The sequence below is a fragment of the Thamnophis sirtalis genome, unplaced genomic scaffold (assembly GCF_051295495.1).
Source record: "Thamnophis sirtalis isolate CommonGarterSnake01/CBP01778 unplaced genomic scaffold, rThaSir2_p1.2 scaffold_5, whole genome shotgun sequence".
NCBI classification, from domain to species: domain Eukaryota; kingdom Metazoa; phylum Chordata; class Lepidosauria; order Squamata; family Natricidae; genus Thamnophis; species Thamnophis sirtalis.
The window spans coordinates 72,386,154-72,407,579 of record NW_028261385.1 but is presented as its reverse complement, the minus strand read 5'-3'; the positions used below and the strand labels follow the sequence as shown (position 1 = coordinate 72,407,579).

General features: G+C 37.7%; 1 protein-coding gene across 3 annotated transcripts in view; it reads right to left on the bottom strand.

Annotated features, from left to right (window-relative positions):
- The window catches only part of SMARCA2 (SWI/SNF related BAF chromatin remodeling complex subunit ATPase 2), a 113,292-nt gene that overhangs the window by 79,803 nt on the left and 12,063 nt on the right, over positions 1-21,426 (bottom strand). For all 3 annotated transcript variants that reach the window (XM_087716022.1, XM_087716021.1, XM_087716020.1), the window contains exons 2-6: positions 19,302-19,558; positions 12,870-12,999; positions 3,095-3,415; positions 2,329-2,412; positions 671-920 (exon numbers count right to left, since the gene is read on the bottom strand). In XM_087716022.1, the coding sequence (XP_087572148.1) occupies positions 671-920; positions 2,329-2,412; positions 3,095-3,415; positions 12,870-12,999; positions 19,302-19,526 (1,010 nt within the window). In that variant the 5' untranslated portion in view covers positions 19,527-19,558. The remainder of the gene's footprint in view (positions 1-670; positions 921-2,328; positions 2,413-3,094; positions 3,416-12,869; positions 13,000-19,301; positions 19,559-21,426) is intronic.

The window sequence follows — 21,426 nt, the reverse complement described above, 5'->3', positions numbered from 1 at the left end:
GGCTATGCATGCCCTTTTGGGGGGGACGGGGACGGACCCAGGCCTATTTTCACAAAAACCAGGCCGTTTTGGGGAGGTCTGCAGAGTGCAAAAACTTACTTTAAATTTGCTTCTTCAAAATCTTGGTGTGTCTTATACTCTGAAAAATACGGTAAATACTTTTTTTATGCTGCATTCTGTCATTCTAATGTGCCCAACTCATGAAAATTGATTGCAATAGAAAAAATAGAATAGCACAATTTTATGATTTCCGAACACATTTTCACAGTAATTGATTTTACTTAAACCTGGTTTAAAAAAAACATTTCAGAATTTTGAAGATTTCTATTTAAATCCAAACTCCAATCCCAAATTGACTGGTAATTGTTAGGTCTAGCCTATTTTCTTCCAGGATTTGAAGAATTTCCTTTAGCAATCGTTTAAATTTTAAACGATTTTTAAAATTTTTCTCTAGTTCTGAAAGGTTTACAATAGGATGCCAAAGGTTAGGGATTAAAAATTTGATTCAGCCTTCCCATGCCCTTAATTTCCCAGCCCTACTTCCCAGCTGATTTTCAGTCCTTTTCCAAAAAAATAAAATAATTGCTATGAAGTTTGTTTTAAAATTTTGAAATGACAAGAATCATCTCACAAATCAAGCTAATCTGAAACACTCCACTTTGGCTATTACCTATATTCCCGTTCCTGAAGAATTTCAACAGGATCCAGCCCCTGAGGCTTTTGGATGGGGCTGATACGGTTCTGTTTTTGCTGCAGCTGAACAATAGGCGAAGGCTGACCAGCTGCAGGCTGTGGTACAGAAGGACCTGGCATTACAGCTGTGGGCTGGGTAGCAGCAGGGGCAGGTGATGGTCTTCCACTTGGAGGAGGAACAGCCAACTTTTGGGGTGTACTTGAGACATTCATATCCACTCCTTGCCCTGGAAAATAAAAAGTGAGATAGAAGAAATACTGGTAGGCCAAGCCCACCCTGGCTCCACAAGGGCAAAAAAAATCTCAATATGTCACGATATGGCCTGTGATGCAATTGAGTTTGACACTCCTGATCTAGATCAAATGATATTAACTTTGAAACTTCTACAGTATTTATAGGCATTCACATGTACATACTAACAGAAACATGAATAACATAATGTTTTAGGGTTTTTTTCTGTTTAATTTTATACCTAAAATAAACATCCCACATGAAAGTAACATCTCTGCCCTAATCTGTGATCACATTAATTACTCTCAATTTGCTCTGATTCTCAAGTTATGTTTTTGGTTTCTTAATTATTCCTGTAATGATGTTTATAAAACTGCATTATAAGGGGGGGGGTCAAAGGAATCATGTTAAAGGGATTTCAGATGCAAACCAACAAAAGCGGGATGAACAGCTTCTATTCATTGCAGACAATTAAATTATCTTTCAGTCAAGAACCTGGAAATGTATTAGAAAAAGGTGAATAGGCTTTGAAACTTTCTATCTGCTAGTCACACCTCTGATAGACAATGCAAATATTTTTGCCTGAGATTCCAGAAGCCGAGCAAGTGTGATTTTTCTAAATGTTATTCAGCTAGAAAGCAGTGAAGTGTCTTTCATATTCTAAAAAGTAAGGCAACAGTAGATAACTGGAAGCTAACTAAAACCAAGCTAGGAAGAAGAAAACATAAGAAAAATATTTTTCAGAGATTATTGACACTTTAAAGTCTTGTCAAAATCTTAGATCAGAATCTCAGAAGCAGAATATTGTGATGACTCCTTGAAATGAAAGCTTGTTCTTTTCCACTAGAACTATCATTAAACCTCATTTCCCATATGGGCATAGCATAAAACATTGAATAAAAGGATTGGAAGGGACTTTGGAGGTTTCCTAGTCCAAGTCTCCGCTCAACCAGCTATTCTGGACAAATACCTATCCAGTCTCTTCTTGATAACCTCCAGTGATGGGGCATCCACAACCTCTGGAGGTAAACCATCTCACTGATTAATTCTTCCCATGTCAGAACATTTCTCCTTAGTTCTAGCTTGGATCCCTCTTTAATAATCACCCATTAAACTTTTGTCTGCTGGAGATACTTCACAAAAGGAACTTTGGGAGGAGAAAAAAAGGGGAAAGGAGCACTAAAACGTATCATGGTTATCTCTGTTCTCTTATATCTTCTCTTATATCTGAGGAGAAAACTATCTATTTATTGTGAAGATGTGCTATTAAGACAATTTAGAAAGGAAGGATTTGAAAAGATCTTTTTTGCTTTTTCTTTCCCCTCCTCTTCTCAGATCACAACTATCATGGTTAACTGCACATGAACTGCTGGTAGTTTTGGGTTATGGTACTGCAGTTTTACCTTCTGGCCAAGTTTTTGGAGCCATGGCAGCTGTATGTCCTGGCATTCCTGAAGCAACTCCGTGTCCAGGCATGGGAACTACTCCTGCAAGGAAGAATGCACATGATCTCTTATCAGAAGATACCAAGAACTTTTATGCAAACAGCTTCTGTGCCTTAGGGTGACTTTTGGGAAATTCCTTCATATGAATAGTGTGTGTATGTATGTGTGTGTGGGGGGGGGGGTTGAGGCGTGTGTTGTTAATTAAACATTTAAAGTTTACATTTCAGTAGATGTTTTGAAATCAAAATGTAGTGATGCCCCTTCCTCCTTTTTTTTGCTCCATTTACCTAGTAGTTCATACTAAAATTAAACGCATACAGGAAATAGACAATTTTTATTTGAGGGCAGACTCTTTATTTCACTTCAGGGATCCCTATGGAATTCAATAGAGCTCTCTTTCCTTCTTTCTCTGCTTTGAGGTAAACGCATAGAAAATCTCTCACCAGGACATTACAGGAAATGCATATTCCACCACCACCCCATAGAAGTTGGCTTTTCTAGGGCTCAAATTACTCAGGATCCCAAAATGCCTGTTGTCTGTACTACTCATCCACACTGCTTCTGCACACACCTATGCACTGAAGCAAAAAAAAAACAGGACTCCCTTTTACTCCTTTCCTCACAAATCACTCTTTGAATTCCGATTTACACATAATAGAGGAAAGGACACAATTTTGTCCTCAGCCTTGCATAGGTATCATAATACTGAAGGTAGCCATTTTACCGGATGATTTGTAAAGAGCCTGTTGCTGCTGAATCCCAGGCAGTGACCTTTTTCCTTGTACAGCAAGCTGAATGTTTTCAGGGATTTGCTGTCCTCTTGCCAGCATTTTGTATGCTAAAATCTGAGCTCGGAGCTGATGCAACTGGACAGGACTGAAAGGTGAAGGGCCTCTACTGGGTTGGCTCATCACTTGTGGGTCTCCAGGCATCATGGGTCCTGGCTGACTCGGTTGCATTTGGGGTGGAGTTGGACCTCCTCCGGACATTGGGCTAGACACATGCTCAGGTGCTCCCAGGGGAGACGGATGCGGAGACATATAGCCTGTACACAAAAACAAAAGAACCAGAAAATTTATGATTGTTTGGTTTCCAACTAATAAGCCTTAACAACCGAGTACTGCAATAATCATACTTTTGCATGCAAATATATTCTTCCAAAAGACTCCTAATTCGCAAGGGAAAAAAGAAGCTATTAGGCACACTTCATTTAGGCACATTTAAACTAAGCTCTTATTGCGAATTTTAAAAAACCCTATTAAACCAAAGAGTGGTCAAAACAATAGAATGTCTCTTCACTTTGCAACAACCACAGGAGACAAACATGGCAATTGTTTTTCAAGTTCTCATTTGGAATTCTAGACTAAAATGGCTTAAGTGGAAATTTTCTTGAAGAAAATTATGGACTGGCTGATTGGAAAATTCTACAATATGGGAAAGTTGAGATAGAACAGGAATTATTAGAAACTGAGGCAGATACATGCGGAGGAAGTGAGACCTTTGCCCACATTGTTCTGCCGCTGGATATGCACAGCTGAGTACAGCCTACCATTTTCTGTAATAGACTTTTTTTGTTCTTGCACCTGTTTGATCAAGGCTAGAAACCGGGAGACTATGAGTTCTAGTTTCGCTTTAGGCGTGAAAACCAGTTGGGTAACTTTAGTTGCTCTCTCCTCAGCCCAACTCACCTCAAGGGATTGTTGTTCTGGGAAAAATAGGAGGAGGAAGGGGCAGTGAGTATGTCTCTTGGGTTATTTATAAAAGTAACCAAGGTGGGATTAAAAATAATTTTTAAAAAATGCATCTTGCAGTAACATTTCAAGCAGTGACTGAGAGGTGAAGCTGGAGCCTAGCAGAATAAACCGATCGGTGGATGTTTTTTTGGGAGCAAGGCAGGGTTGGGCAATTATGGGTCCTTTATGACCTTTGGACTTCAACTCCCAGAATTCCTGAGCCAGCATGGCTGATTCGGGAATTCTGGAAGAAGTCCACAGGTCATAAAAGGGCCATAGTTCGGATGCCTGCTCTGGGATAAGGTATGTTGCATCATTTCACTCACACTGTAAACATTCATTGTTTGAGTGGAGATAATCAGTTCTCATCAAACGCTGTTGTGCAAGGCTCGTGAATGGCTAGGAACGGGTGTCTTGAGGTTTATTTTATTAGCTCAAGGCAGCAGTCTGGCATTTTATCTGGGGACCAGACTCACATATCATTTGGAGAGATAATAATCTCAGATTGAAGTAAGGTAGCAAATGGCTTTACAAAGGATCCCAGTTGTATTGAGTACCATGTAGCCAGGTTTTGCTTAAGTACATTCATGCAGATCCACTTTCACTCGCAGATCCACTTTCACTTGCCGACCCACTGAATCCTCGCCAAACTGATCTGACAGGTAGATATGTGTACATGGGTTGTTTTCCTCCAGTCAGCTTCCTGTGTGCTCCTGCTTTTTATAGCAGTGCATTATTTTTCCACATCAGCTGTGTCTCATGAGTTGCTGCTGTTATTACTGAGATCCCTATGTCTTGCATCATGTGCAGTTTTCATGCAGTGACCGGCTTCCAGACAGCTCTGGTTTCAAATTGGGTCATTCACTGCTCTTCACACGTCCCAGGCTCCATTTCTTAGAGGGCTTTATACAGTCTGTTTGTTGGGGGGTTTGTTCCGCTCCCCTCAAGCTCAGATACAGTCCATAATATTTACAACATGTATTTGTCATTTTCCATACCTAGAACATTTTTGACTATCACTCACTGTCAAGAATCCCCTTATTTTAAGATTTATGTTCTGGTGTTTTCCCTTATTTTCTTGTTTTTGAGCTTTGGTTTTCTCAGAGACAAAATTCTCTAAATCACCTGCAGCTTCAATTTTTGTGTAATCAATCATTTCCAAACTTGGTGGTTCGTGAATCTCCCTTTGTCCATTCTGTTTGCACCATATTTAGGACCCTAGCTCGCATGCTATAGTTATGTTATGGAAGACATTGCTATTTTTGCATTTCTGAAAGGGTCTTTGATGTCCAGTCTGTACTTTGGGTGACTCCAGCTTCAGTGGTGCATGAGAGAAGTGTGTGTGTGTGTGTGTGTGTGTGTGTGTGTGTGTGTGTGTTGTGCGTTTAGTTTGAAATTTCAGTTACGTACAGTTATAATTGTTAAGTTTCACAGGACATCAAAACCTCTTCCCTATTTATTATTCACTTGATGAATAGTAGAGTGATTAGAGTGAGTAGAGTGATCTCCACTAACTAACTACATATATGATAAGCTTGAATATGTTATGTTCCTTAGATGGGTAATTAGACCTTAATGCAAGCAGCATTAAAAGTGTTTTTTATTTGATTTGGTAGGTTTTTCATTTGGTTTTATTTAGTAATTAGTCTTAAAAGGTCATATTAAAAAGGCAGGATATACTGTACATCCTGAAACAAAATCAAACTAGTTATATCTGTAAGGGCGACATTTGAAACTGAATCTCAATGGGAGGAAATAATGTGACACTCTTCTTTCTATGCCTCAGAAATTATGACCACACATAGCACAGTCCTTTAATCAGGCATACATGTTGCATTAAAATGAATAGAACTTTTACAGGCACCAGTGTTATGCAAAGCCATAAAGTTGTTATCAATTGGCAACTGTGACAAACTGTTTAGTCTTCAGCCATGCAAGCAATTATCTACAATAGGGATATATTGTACAAATTCTTTCTACTGAGCAGAGTAATTATGGGTTATATAGTAACATAGACACCAAAACAAAATACAATATTTTAATATTTAATCCGCAAACATTTAACCCAATCATTTTATAGGCTATGTTTTGAATTTCCAGAAAGTTCAATAATCCACCCATGCATCTATTCTACAATGGATACAAGTTCTACTTCTACAATTGCAGTAATCTTCATTAGCTTTCTTTTAACTGGTGGCTTCTATGTGCAATGGAATTCAAGTCTATAAATACCCAGCCAACCCAGAGGACATCAAATTGGGCAATGATGATTTTAAATGTTCACTTTTGTCCTGGAGTCTTAAGACCTGGTATTAGACAGTTACTACCTGACATTTTTATAAATTCTCTTCCACATTTATTTTCATTCAGAATCAACACAGACTGTAATTCAGATCCCTCTGTTACTCCTTTCCTTCCTAAGCACAGTAAGTTGCCAAAATTCCTTACAGTTTACTGGTAATTGCTTCTAAACAGCAATCCTCTGAGCACAAGCTGGAATTAATACAGTACTAAACCAGCAATCTTTTAATATATGAAAAACATTATTGCTAAAGCAGTGCAAAGGTAAAATTAAATATACAAAATAATAATGTTAATTAGTAAAAAAATATACATTCAATTGCACTCATTTTACATTTTTAACTATTCGAGCTTTCTGAGGAAGCACTATAAATTTAATCAGGCCTATGCATGTACCATATGTATTTAATCTTTTAAGAAATAATTAATTCAGACAGAACAGAAGGGAGGAAGATTGAAAAACAGCTGACCAAAAATCCTGCAACTTCTATTCTGCAATGCTTAATCTAATAATGTCACACCTTCAGAGAATCGTCACAATACTCCTTGTTCTTAAAAAGCTCTATTACATAACTGAAGACAACAAAGATTTTGATATGGATATCTTTTCATAATAACTGCAAGAAACACTCATACTTTAAGTTGTCTAAATAGCATAATTAACTTCTATTTTAGAAAAGCGATAGCACTTAGACTTATATACCACTTCGTAGTGCTTTATAGCCCTCTCTAAGCGGTTTATAGAATGAGCATATTGCCCGCAACAATCTGGCTCTTCATTTTACCAACCTCAGAAGGATGGAAGGCTGAGTCAACCTTGAGCCAGTGAGGATCGAACTGCTGGCAGTCAACAGAATTAGCCTGCAATACTCCATTCTAACACTGCGGCACCACCGCTCGTGCAAAAGAGTCTGCCATAGTGGGTTTCAGGATGTCATTAAAAGTAGTAGAATTAGACAATGCAGCACCAGACATTGCAATCTATTGGAAAAGGTCTGCCAACTAGGCCTTTGAAACAGTCTCAATAACTCAAAACCAGTTTGCTTTCACATAATCTCCATAAATAACAACTGGCGATATTGCTCAGCTCATGATTTTGGATGGGGAGATAGGTGGTCATGATGCCTATGTCAGGGTTCCAAATAGCATCCAAAAGTAAATCAGAGTCCAAGCAAAGTATTGCTCAAATTTCTAACGATAAGTGAAATACTTTATTCTAAATTCCTGAAAATTAATCCAAAACTCCTCTTCAATCACCAGCCTTAATTCCCCAAACACTTTCACTTTTGGAAAGGGAAGTGGGGCATGCAGATAGCAAGTATGTCAAATTCGGTCTATTCTCCCCCATTTTTCACACATCCAGCACACCCCCAAAAATAGCTCTACTAAGAAAGATAAAAGTAAAATAAATTTGAATCACTCTAAAAACAAGCTGAGCTTTTCTCAGATTGTGGGAAGAAGTGAGATAACTTATCACAACGAGCTGTGAAGAGGAGAAATTCCTGATGAATTGTATCCCATATTAATAAGTCATTTGGATTTTCTGCTTCTGGACCACACTGACTTGTGTTGCTTGTACTACAGCAATTGTACTGCACAATTATTAGACCTGCGATACCATTCCACTCTGCACAACTCCAAACAATCAATGTGCAACAGAGGGTAACTGTATGTCAAAGGTTATGGGATTTTTATTTGCTGTGACTATATATGTGACTGCAACTAATCTACCAGTCTCAAAGTCACTCCCATTTGTTGTTGTTTTTCTTGAGAAGACCAAAAAGAAGCATTACAACAGTCAGATAAATAATCAAGGGGGTTGTAAGGGGGGGGGCAAGAAATAAAAAACAGCAAGTCATAGAAATCTCCTTATGGAACCCAGCAACATTGTCATATTTTAAAATAAATGTCTGTCACCCTGTTCTGTGGAGCTTCTGGAATGCTAGACAGCTGTTTAAATCATGGAACATTTGTGAATATTATATAAATATCCAAAGTGCATTGCAAATGAATGGTTTCAACTATGAATTCCTTGGGGAAAGGGCCATGAAGGATGTGGTCCTGTAAGTGCTCATTTGCTTTTTAAAATTGCCAGAGATTATTTTATACTAACCTTCTGTTCTGAAAGCTTAACCAGGCAGCATATGGTGCTACAAGAAAAATTGACCTTTCAGAGCCCTTCCTTGTCTTCCATAAGCATCTGAAAACAAACATCTGCAGAGGCACTGACTGGGGGGGTTGCGCCATGAAGCTTTGGAAAAGGCAGGCAGCATTATTAACATATGGCCCAAAGAAAGGAACTGGGGAAAAGGTTGCATATCTAGTTTGAAATGCATTTTTAAGTCCGCCAAAGCCACTCCTCTTTTAGATAAGTTAACACCTGCATCATTGCTTTGAGGAGAGAAAACAAAGGCCCCTAACTATGCCCTTCAAACTGCCATATGCCTGATATATCCGCATCTAAGTTTCTAAAGAGACAAACACAAAACCAGGCACTTGAATAAGCCACAAATGATTTATATCATTTATATTATATTTGGTGAACTATAATTTGAACATACCCAATTATGGAAAGTATTTCCGTTATTACAGCACCACTAAACAGTAACCAAATTACTCCCCATTTCCTAAATAAATGACAAATTATAATGCCAAACATTGATCTAATAATTGTAATCAATTACTTAATTTGCAAAAACAACTCTCTCTGAAATAGAGCTGGGAAAATAATTTTTAGTTAGGAAAAAAAACAATAAAATTATAATAGAAAAAAATATAAGTAGTTTAGGATTGAATTGTCCTTGGTACTCTGAATTTGGTTGTTTGCTTGCAAACATTTCTTTGCCTAACTACAGTAGGTAAAATCATAAATGCTAATGAGTGTGGAATTTTTGTCCCGTTCATAACATGCCCTGCCAGTATTGATAAGGATGTGGTTTTCTCCTTGGTACTTTCTTTTTTAGGACACATAAACTGAATGAATGAATAAATGAATTGCTTTCTGCTTGTTTGTTTGGTGTTGATTCCTGCTTTTCTGGGTGTTGTTTGGTGTAGAGGATGTGTTCTGGCCCTTTTTTATTTCCTTCTTAGTTTTTTAATTGTCTCTTTTGAATGGCATGATTTATTTCTACGATGACTGATTTATCTGAAGTTTCCAGGAATTCCCTAGCATGTTTGGATTTAGCTTGGTCTGGATGCTCATTTTCCAAGTTGAAACTAGGTGATGATGTTGATGATGTAATGCATTCAGTTGTGTCCAACTCATAGTGATTCTATGGGCCAGGTCTCTCCATATCTTCTGATCTTGCACTACTTTGAAACTATGTAGCAGAGTGCATTTATGAAGACATGATGAAACATCCTTAATCCCAAAACACATGGACAGACTCAACCATAGTTTCAACTTGCCAGAAATAACAACACTTAATTAGCATTCAGGACCAAATAACAGTAATGGTATTTAATTACACCATCATTAGTTGGCTATGGAGATAACGGTTTCCTTAGGAAGTGCACTTCTTATTCTCCCTGTTCATTTGAGCAGAGATGTTTACTGTCTTCATCCTCCCCTTGGCACCATCAATATACCAGGTCATGATAAACTACATCCCTGAAGAATCTAAGGAAGATTATGTGTGTCAATTGCTAAAATCTATTCATCTTGGTGTTAATTTTATTTCCAAATGATCAACGCAGCTTAAACATCCCTGAATATTTAGTATTACATTGTACCATTTGATTCAGAACAAAGAAGGAATGACAAAGCTTGGGAGTTATTCACTGAAAAATGTCCTCCCACTACCCACAGGAATGCAGATTATAAAGTAAATAAGAACCAGCTTCTACCAAGCTAACCAAAAAAAAAAATTGTGGCCCAGATCTGTGCAAAGTCCATCTGTATGACTGAAATCAGCCAAATACATGATCCTTAATGAGGCACTGGAATTCTGTTGTTGATGTATTTTATGATTGGAAGATGTTATTTACTCCAAGCGCCACAGGTTATTGAATATTGGTTTCAGTTGTTAGATTTTAAGCATTGTACGCCACCCAGGGTCAGTCTTGTGAGATTGGCAGCCATATGACTTATTTAAATAAATTTTAAAAAATTATAAAAATAAAAATGCTAGAAGTGGGAAGTAGATGAAAATTGTCCTCCTTAAAAACCAAGGCACATGAGTAATGAATAAAGACTGAAAGCTTAGGTTTGAACTTTAGATGGGGTCAAAACCAAGCCTGAGCATCAATAGCATTGTGTTTTTAGAAAGCCAGCAAGGATAAAAACAAAGGTAAGTTTTTTTCCTCTATATTTTTCACTTTGATGCTGGAATATGAAAAATTTCAAAGTAACTTCTTTACTTTTTTTAATCTCCAGAAATTGGGAGTGGGACATAGAGGGACAAATAACCTTTTGTCTGAAAATCAATTAAGTATTTTATTATTACTGATAATTTTAGCATTTTTAAATTGGCCAAGTTTCATTTCCTACCCTCCATAAAAAAATGCATCCTAACCCAGCTGAATCTCACAGTAAAGTCAGTCTCCAAAGCTTCATCTCTAAGGATTACCCAGGTGATATGATGCAGTATTTATACTAAATCCAAACTGGAAAGAGCCCATGGCAGTCTTATAATATACTTTTGGCAGAGTTCAGATTGTTAACTATAAATATGACTCCAAAATCACCCTTGGTAAGTTGAGAAGGTGAGCACAGGGAGCTACAGCTCAGGCCTTGCTTCAATCCCTTTCAGAACTAATTTGAGAGAAGCCCAGGACCAGGAAGAGCTTCTGTCCTGTTCCTTAAGTCTCAGGGGAGGTGTGTGTGTGTGTGTGTGTGTGTGTGTGTGCGTGCGCGCGTGTTTCAGCTTCTTTACGAAGGGACTGTGGAAAGGAGATGAATTTTTCTCTGACATGCAGGATTGATCTCAAAGCTTTTGCTGCTGGGACTGAGAGATGCCAAAGAAGACAGTTATGCTGAAGGATATGGATGAGGATAAAAGAAAAAATATACACTCCAGACCTAGAGCATATAATAACTGAAATCATATTTCTAATTCTTACATTTCATACCCCCGCCCCCCCTCAAGGAAGTTGTACATTGTTATCTTTCCATCTTAGCAACTGAGTTTGGCTTATACGTGTAATTGTCTTTTAAATTTCCTTTTTAAAATGCATTTGTATATAATTCATTTTTCTTTTAATATTGTTGGTATTGTATTCACCTGTCAAAGTGGAAAAGTATATATGTTCAGCTACAATGGTTGGTTTTATTATGATTGACTGCAGAGTCAGCGAGATGTTGACTGGATTTGGCATTTTTATCCATCTACTGAGTCCTTCCCAACAACCTGGGATATGCAAATGTTGTTGTTTGATGGTGTTACAAGGTATGCTTGCAGAATGTAAGCTGCTCTGAGTAAAGCTGCCTTTTGCAATTGACTGAAGATAAATTTGTCAATGCCGATAGTGTTCAAATGACATTGTTTTGGCATTCCATCCAAGGCATCTATTACTTTTGGTACTATCTTTGCCTTTTTCTTGTTATTATTATTAGATACAAGTATTTGTGGATAGTAGTATTTTGATAAAAGATAAAGTGTCCTTCAAGTCAAACTCAGTCACATGCAGTTTTTATCAAAACACCAAAACACAACAAAACAAAAACCACTGTTCTCAGATAGAATGAGACCTGCTGGAACAATGGTTAGTGCAGTATTGCAGGCAAACAGTCCACATGCTGGAGTTTGATCATGATGGGACTCAAGATTGACTTAACCTTCCATCCTTCTGCGGTCAATAAAATGAGGATTTAGATTGTTGGGGACCATATACTGACATTGTAAACCGCTTTAGAGAGGGCTGTAAAGCAGAGGTCCCCAACTCCTGGGTTGCAGCCCACTACCGGGTGGTGGCCTATTTGGAACCGGAACATGGCGGGCCAGCATGCAGCTCTATTTGCGCGAGTGGTGAGCCTGTGCACATTTGTGCACAACTCAACTTGAGCAAATTGAGCTGCTCATGCAGCCTGGTTCCCCTCTTCCCCCGCTGGGCTGCCCAGCCCCAAAAGTTGGGGACTGCTTCTGTAAAGCAATATGGGGCAGTATATCAGCCTAAATGCTAGTGCTATTAATATATTTTCCAATTTTCCAATCAAGCCGGCAGCCGTAGCCAAACTTACTCCAACATAAGCTTGTGGCTTTCCTTATTCAAAGCAATGAGTGAATCAACAAAGTACTTGACATTGATGAATACCTAAGAAAAACAAAAGTCTCAATTTTTCATTTTCTGCATCACTTTGAACTTATCGCTTCAAACAAACATCCTCTACCAGATATGATTTTTACCTTTAAAGGTTTATCTGTACTACAAACGCAACAAGGCTTAAAAGCCATCAGTTCTCATGACAAAAAAGATATATAATTTCACAATTTTTAGAATAATCTAAAATAGGACAAAACTATAAACCTTGACTGTGTTGATCCATTGGACTCTGAGGTGGTCCCATGCCAGGAAGAGGTGGTCGCATGTTTGCAGCCTTCATGGAACTGTTGTGTAGGTCTTCAACTATCCCTTTTTCATGCAAACCATCAATAGGCTGTAAGAGGAAAATAATTTTTTTTAAAATTCTTATTGTTTCTTGGATTTACATCCTGCGTTCCTCCAGTCTCATTCCTGCCTCAAATAACGCTTAAGCAATCTGCTGCTTTGGCTTGCTCCATCATGAAGATTTATAGTAAATTACAATACTTAAAACACACTGATACAAATAAGCAAGCATAAAATAGTATTAAAATCAGACCAAAATGTGCATGAAAACATCAAAGAAATCAAAAAACCCAGTCAGCATTAGTAGGAAATGAAATTGACCTTAATATGCCATAACAGCAATATTTTCTGAAATTACATAATTTTATCTTTTTTTTAATGCTGGCTAGGATCTATGAGAGTTATAACCCCCACGCTTCTGGAAGTGACAAGGGAAGGCCAAGTTATTGATATTTTAAATACATGCCCTAACATTCTTCCATTTCTCTTCCCCAATCATTTATTATAAGCAAACACTTGTATGTAATGAGCTATATTTTGGCAGCAATATCAACAATAATCTGTGTTTTGAACTACAGAGGACTCCAGAGACAAGCATTACTAACCAGATTTTTTTTTTAAAAAAAGTTACCCTTCCCCAATCTTACTATCCTCCATGTGAATGGTCCAGTTTCCAGAATTTACAGCAATGGTTGTATTGTGTTGTCTGGATGAATCTGGGAATGAAGGTCCCACTTAGGTTTAATTTTTATATGTAATAATCACTACCATGCTGGTAAAAATTGTGTTTTATCTTGTTACAACAATCAATCTTTTTTCAGGTACCCAAGGGACCAAAAGAAATTACAGGTAGTGCTCGACTTATAACCATTTATTTAGTAACAGTTCAAAGTAACGACAGCACTGAAAAAGTGACTTATGACCATTTTTCACACTTACAACCGCTGCAGCATCCCTGTGGTCCCATGATCAAAATTCAGATCTTTGGCGTTGTATTGTCCCAGGGTTATGTGATCGCCTTTCACAACCTTCTGACAAGCAAAGTCAATGGGGAATGGGGAAACTGGATTCATTGAACAACCATGTGACTAACCTAAGAACTGCAGTGATTCACTTAACAAAAGAGGTCATAAAAGGGGGGGGGACTCGCTTGACAACTGTCTTGCTTAGCAATGGAAATGTTGGGCCCAATTGTGGTCGTAAGTCAAGGACTACCTGTAGTTAACTTCACAGAGCACTTTTCAGTTATCACCTAACTCCAGCAAAAGCCATGCTTTACTAGCAAAGCAAGGCTGTATTCAAGAATCTGTTACCAGTGAAGGGAAAGACGAGGAAGAAGCTGAGCCATCAGAGGAAAAAATGAAAGGTCAGCTGCAAGAGGTAGGAAAGGCTGCCATGTGAGGACAAAGTGAAGCCCACCCTACATTCAAAGAGAAAAAAGGAGGAGGAGGAGGAGGAGGCAGCCAGGAAAGAAACCTGAAGGCTTCTGAATTGAATCATCAACAGAGGGTAAAATAAAAAAAGATTTTCCTCACTTGTAAGGGGAGAGCCCAGGGGAAAAGCTATTTAAAGGGGAAGAAACATTTAATAGTTGCTCTGAGAGTGTCTCAACAAACATTATGTGCAGCTCTCTAAAGACTGTCTCCACTCCACACATGCAAAGCTGAAGGGCTCAGGTTTCTCACAACAACAACTCTCAGTCAAGGCCATATCGTTAGCAGGTTTTAGATCTCAAAATGTGTGTGTGGGGGGGGGGTGTGGGTGTGTGTGTGTGTGTGTGTGTGTGTGTGTGTGTGTGAGAGAGAGAGAGAGAGAGAGAGAGAGAGAGAGAGAGAATACACAGATACAGATTGACTGCTAGGGAAGGAACTGGGGAGTGGAAAAGGAAAGGAGGGGAAAAGATAGAGAGAGATTTAAAGGAATAAATATTGAAGAAAATTAAAAGGAGAAAAACCACAAGAATTCCAGATTTCTGGGGTGCAACTCAGAATTTGGTCATTTTTGCCCTGCTACAAACACTCTTCATACGAAACTGTTGTTTTTAAATGCATCTGTTCCTCTAACAGTGGGTTTTATTCAATACCCTTTTTTCCACTTAGAATGGCAGAGTATTTTTTTTTCCAAAAAACAAACTCTCCCCACATGTCATTAAAGCTACAGAGCTAGCAATATACAAAATCTGGATAAGCTTTGATCCTTAAAACAGACTAAGGAAAGTACTCATAGTTATCAAGAAAATAACAGAGGGACTCTGTCAGGAAGTCCACTTAGCTAGTTACAATGGAGATCTATCAAAGGTGAATCTGGGACAAGATATTCTAAAGTTACAAGCACCAAATGTCTATTTCCTGTTTCAAAGTTGAGCTGAGATGCAAAGAAAATTGAATGGCTGTATCTGTAGGGCATAAAACACTCAACCGTATATTATTCTCTGTTGCAAGGAGTTTTATTCCCTTGTTTAATATGGCTCTTAAAGATTCAGAAAGTTCCGTGACAGTTAAGTAGATCAGTTAAGAACTGAAAAGAAGCCAGAAGGTGGGATGAGGAAGCCCTGAGAGATTAATTACAGGAGAGAAACTGATGCATATTAATCATCTCTTAATAGTCTTCAGCAGTTACAAAAACAGGATTAATATATCAAAAAATCAAGAGACAAGCTGGCTGTTACTTAACCCAATATCCTAGTGCTAAATTAATGAATTAAAACTGCAGTATATTTGAGCACGTGGCGCTACACAGCACAGAAATACAAAACATTAATTCCTACTTATTTAATATTTCGGGTTTAATCAACTTCAACAACTGGGAACAAAAGGCTGTCACCCATAATCAGTGTTGCCCTCTATTGATATTTTCTATTGTTTTCTAAATCATAATGGGCGCCTGTTGTGCATGAGACATCTCAAAATAATTTAATTCAAAAGTCATCCTGGGAAACAGTTGATGTAAAGGAAAAAAATTAAAAAGAAACAGTGCTTCAGAAAGTTTACAAGATCATGAACATTGTATTAGGGATAATCCATCTAAAATTAAGCAAATTAAAATTCCATTGATTTCAACAAGGTGTTTTTTTTAATTAAAATCTCATTGATTTTTTTACACTTCATTCTTATTGGATAGTGTCTGCAAAACACATATTAATTATCTGCACAGTTGATAGATGTATTAAGGAAGAAAAATTCTATCCCCAATCAAGGTCATATTTTATCCATCGCATCCTTCTAATGGAAGGGAAAAAACACCAAATCACAGATTATAAAAGGAGTTTGAGGAATAGTGAATACATCTTTAGAAATGATAAATGAACTGTCTACTAAATGCTAATGTTAAAGTTAACAGACAGTTTCCAAGGGATAGTTAAATCCTAAAACAATTGAGGTGATTATAAGAATTTTGAAAGATAATTTTTGTCCTTAGTCTTTCCCAGAGACATATACGGTAGGCTGTATTTAATGCTTCTGGGAGAAGTAAGAAAAGAGTTGCAACCAGAATAAAGCCATTTAAAAATTACTATTTTTATAATGCTGGTTTCAGCTTTTATACTAGAGTTTTTGTGTTTTTCCCCATTCAAATCAGAAATTGTGCTTTCAAGGGTTCAGCAATCATGGTCAGAAGAGGCTCCAAGAGCCATTAAAAAAGGTTTAAGTCCCTTCAAACCAGAAGGGATGGGTTGGCAAAAGCTGAATAGACGAAAAAGACTTTAATGCTACTTTGTTGGCATTCATTTGGGACAATGAATCTACAAAGTAGGGCATCTACAAGGCATCTACACTATTAAATCTTCCATATCCTGCTGTGTTGAGAAACAAAACTTCTGAGCAACACTTATGCTTTATTGGTCTTTCAGGGGAGCTGCCTGTTTATCTTTATAAACTTATCAAAGGAAAAAAAGGAAACTGTTCCACATTGATCAATATGTTCAGTTCTTGAATGCAGACACTTCCCTTGAGGCTGTTGAGTGTTGATGAAGTAGGCACCCGCCTGTCAAATTGCAGTCCTAAAAGAATGCGAAATCCTTCATGGAGACAGTGATAAAATGGAAGAGAATCAACTGTTATTGTCTCAGCAAAAGAAAGAATGCACAAGGAGTATCCTGACCATAACCAAATTAATAGGACATCTGGGTGACCAGAACACTGCTTATGCCCTTTATTAGAGTATTTCTGTTGCTGAGACAGTAATTATTGATTCAATGCTCCTGTCATCTGGTAGTACCTTATTATTAAGTGACTCCATACCAAGAAAAGTATGGGCGTTTAGATCTCTAGTCATCAACGATTCTACAAATTTGGGAGGCAGGAAAAGGAAGAGATTGAAAGTGGACTGAAAGGACTAGTAAGGCCTTGAGGGTAAACTGTTTTTATTGCTACTGTCTTTTTTCTTAGAACAAGAGAAGGAATCTAAGGATGACTCTCATATAGCATTTTCTGTTGCTTTTCTTGTCACCATAATGAGCCACTGAGTTTGCTAATTAATGTCTTGTTGATTCTTAACAAAAAAAAATGGTCCTCCAGGCAAGAGGGATGAGCCACAGTGAAAAATGCCTGCTAACTATAGTTTGTAAGCATACTCTCTGGCTATTGAAGAAGAAAATGCACTTGAGTAGACATGGGTGGTCCATACAGAGCAGACACCCCCACCAGATATACTCTATTTGCAGTCCAGGCTGACAAGCCAAACTTGCAGATTTTATTTTAAATATGGGAATGAGGATTTTGAGAAGGAAATGAATGCCATTTAAAACTCCAACTATATACCATATCAAGTACTCTTCTGCTTTGGAAAGGTAATTTTATTCTTTAATGGTTACCCCAAGCTCCTCTATGGGAAAAAGTAGATTTGAAAATCTTAAGTTCAGCCCACTAATTGATATCACATCAATAGCTATGACACTTGTGCACCACCTCAGCAAGTAAGAAGGGAAAAAATATAGTTCATAAAATAAATAAATTGTCCTGAAATTATAAGTTATTCTTTACATTATAACAATTGTTTCATTACATTTTTATTACAGTACATCTCAAGAAGGATGAACTTTGCTGGTCACAAGTGGGTATTTATTAAAAGATTCCTATCTGTAGTACAGAACAAAAATCAGACTAAAGACCATTTTTTTCCAAGGCCATTGTAGTCTTCCCCAAGGCCACTTTTCTACTCTAGACTTTGCTCCAGATACAGCTTCTCTGACAGCTCAATTCTAACTCAAAGTTTATAGCCTCATCAAGATCCATAGTATCTATCATAGTCTCATTTTCCTTGATGGTAACTGAAGATATCATATAAAGATTTCAAGGCTGTCTACATATAATGATTATAATCTTTGTTCCATTGATTCCAATGCTGACTATGGACCTCTACAAATTCTAACTTTCAGAGATGATATACAATCCTAAGTATACTCTTAGTTACCCTATTGGCAGTTAAGCCTGCTATATGAATGATTTTGAACATCTCAGAAAATCTTAGAGTGACAATTTAGTATCACAGAAAGATAATTTTTGTTTGATCTTGGACCACCTGAACATTTAGTTATAGTTAAGTCTAACTGGTCTTTTGAGCTTTATAGCTTTAATACAGGCTGTCAAACTCAAGGCCCGTGGGCTGAATGCGACACACACACTGGCCATGCCCATGCCCAATTTAACAAAGGGGAGGAAAGTCCTGATACGTCATGTGACACTGCTGTGACAATGTGAGTTTGACACCCTGCTTTAATATAATTTGATATGTCTTTTAATTTTTGACTGGGAACCACCCAGAATTGGATGAAAGATGGATGGCTATATAAATGTTTTAAACAAATAAATAAATAAAATCTTATATAGTAGAAATTTATACTGGAACAAGAGAAAACACCAAATAAAGAATGAAAAGAAAGAAAATCTCCAATTTAATTGTGATACCATTCTACATTATTGGATGTGGTCTTATTTTCCTAAGGCACTATAGCATTCATAAAGCTATATTATGAGCAGAATACTGCACTGTTCCTGGATCTTAAATATTGTTACGGTTTTTATCATTCCGGTTTTTATCTTCAAAAATATTCTTCTTCTTCCAAAAAGAAATTATGGTGAATCATACACATGTGCACTTCAAAGAATGCTCTACTGAATTTAAACATATGTACTCCAACGTATGCTAAATTATCTCACTGAGGAACATTAACCACAACTGCCACAAGCAAGTCTTAATTTATGCTCTGGAATTCACACCTCAAGATCACAGTCTTAATGAATGACTTGCACATATATAACATTTAGGATGACAAAACGATCATTTTAGTTTTCCATCATAATTCTTCTGCATATAGAAAACATTTGGTAGAAAACATTTCATAGTAATACTTACTTTGTGCATTTGGTGCATGCCTTCCTGTGAATAATCGCCCGGTCCCATAGATGGCATTGAATGTGGTACACTTGGAGGTCCAGGACTTGGTCCCATCATGCTATGTACTGAGCTTGGTGATGGCCCAGGTCCTGGGCTGGGACCTAGGATCGGTCCTGGAGATGGGCCTGGCCCTGGTGAAGGGCCTGGATGAGGCATTGTAGTAGGATCAGTTGGTGTAGACATCTACTCTGTCTCTCTTGGAATCAGTGATTGAGCTGTAGTGAAGGAAAAAAAGAATAACACATCTAAATTTAAGTTGTTCGCCATTAGGAAAGAAAGACATAAGACATTTAATAATTTGTGCACGATTTCATCTTTAAGCATAAGAACTTCAAGTGGTTCTATATCTATATTGTGAGCCGCCCTGAGTCCCCCCAGGGAAAAGGGCGGCATACAAATAAATAAACTAAACTAAACTAAACTATATCTATATCTATATCGGGCCGAGGTGGTGCAGTGGGTAGAGTGCAGTACTGCAGGCCACTTCAGTTCAAATCTCACCGGCTCAGGGTTGACTCAGCCTTCCATCCTTCCGAGGTGGGTAAAATGAGGACCCAGATTGTGGGGGCTATATGCTGACTCTGTAAACCGCTTAGAGAGGGCTGAAAGTCCTATGAAGCGGTATAGAAGTCTAACTGCTATTGCTATTGCTATATCAAAATAAAATAGATGTCAAAGTGAAGTTACTCATTTGTATCGGGGGTCCACTATGAAACATGGCTAAAATAAATTGAGTCTTTTGGAAGAAAATTATAATACATGTTTGTTTGCTTTTTAAATTGAGTATCGCCTTGGGAGTCTTGCACTGAAAGGAAGATTATATAAAGTATATACGCAAATAAATAAGAATTATAAGGTTTTCAAAAAGAAGTCACTAAATTCCTTTTTATTTAAGGTAGCTTTTATAAATACCATGATTCTCAAATTCCCCATCTCCCTATTAACAATTAACTATACAGGATAATAAATACAAGGATAAACAAACAATAACAATGTCATTCATAGTGTATGTTTCTGTCTGTCAGAAAAAGTGATTGTCTAGACAAAAACAATTAATGCCAAAGCACGTGCTATTGCCTTTTTATGTCAAGCACTATAAAGACATGCCACAAACTTAATGAATATTTGATACGCCTTGTGTTATACATTCCCAAAGACTGCAATTGTATACCATTTATTTATTTCTTTATTTAGAGTTTGATCCCATCTTTATTGTTTTTATAAATAATTCAAGGCGGTGAACATATCTAATATGCCTTCCTTCTCCTATCAAACCAAATTGCAGTTGAGAGCAAACTCTTCTAAAAGGTAAGCGGGCCATCTCTTCTCTCAATGGGACATCTTTTTGCTCAGAATAACTCATATTAGAAATATTCTGCTCCTTATAAGTATGTCCATCGTGTAAAATTAGCATTCCCCATTATGGAGCGCCCCCCCCCCCGCCCCACAATGTGTTGACTTTCAAAAGCCATGCAAGTTAATGGCTGAATTAGCAAAGATGCTTTGATTAGAGACAAGGGACGAGATAGTTTTATAAGAGACTGGAAGCCATTTGTGAACATGTCAAATACAATAACAGATGGTTAACAGAAGGATTTGAAGATTAGTGTAATGTTTGGGTTAACCTGTTGACTTGGGTTTTATATATGTAACAGCTATATATACAATATGAATAAACGTGACAATACCTCCGCCTACCAGACATCTGGAAACCAGCCCTGGTAAACAAATGAGCCCCACCCACCACCCAGGCCGTTACAACACAAAACAACAACAGACCCACAGCCAGCACCAATCAGCACCAATCTACCAATCATGATATAGCCACACATCCAATCAATCCACTGGTTCACCGACAAAACCGCGAAGCCCTTTTCCGCGCCGACATAACCGCGGAGGGCAAATTCGTGCCGTCCGAAGCTCTAAGCAAAATGTGACCCTAGCGCGCCGACATAACTGTGGAGGGCAAATCCCCGCCTTCCGAAGAGCTCAGCAAAATGCGACCCTAGCGCGCCAACATCAGTACTACATTTTACTGTCTGTAATTGATATCTTTATTCCATTTGATGCAACGAAATAAACT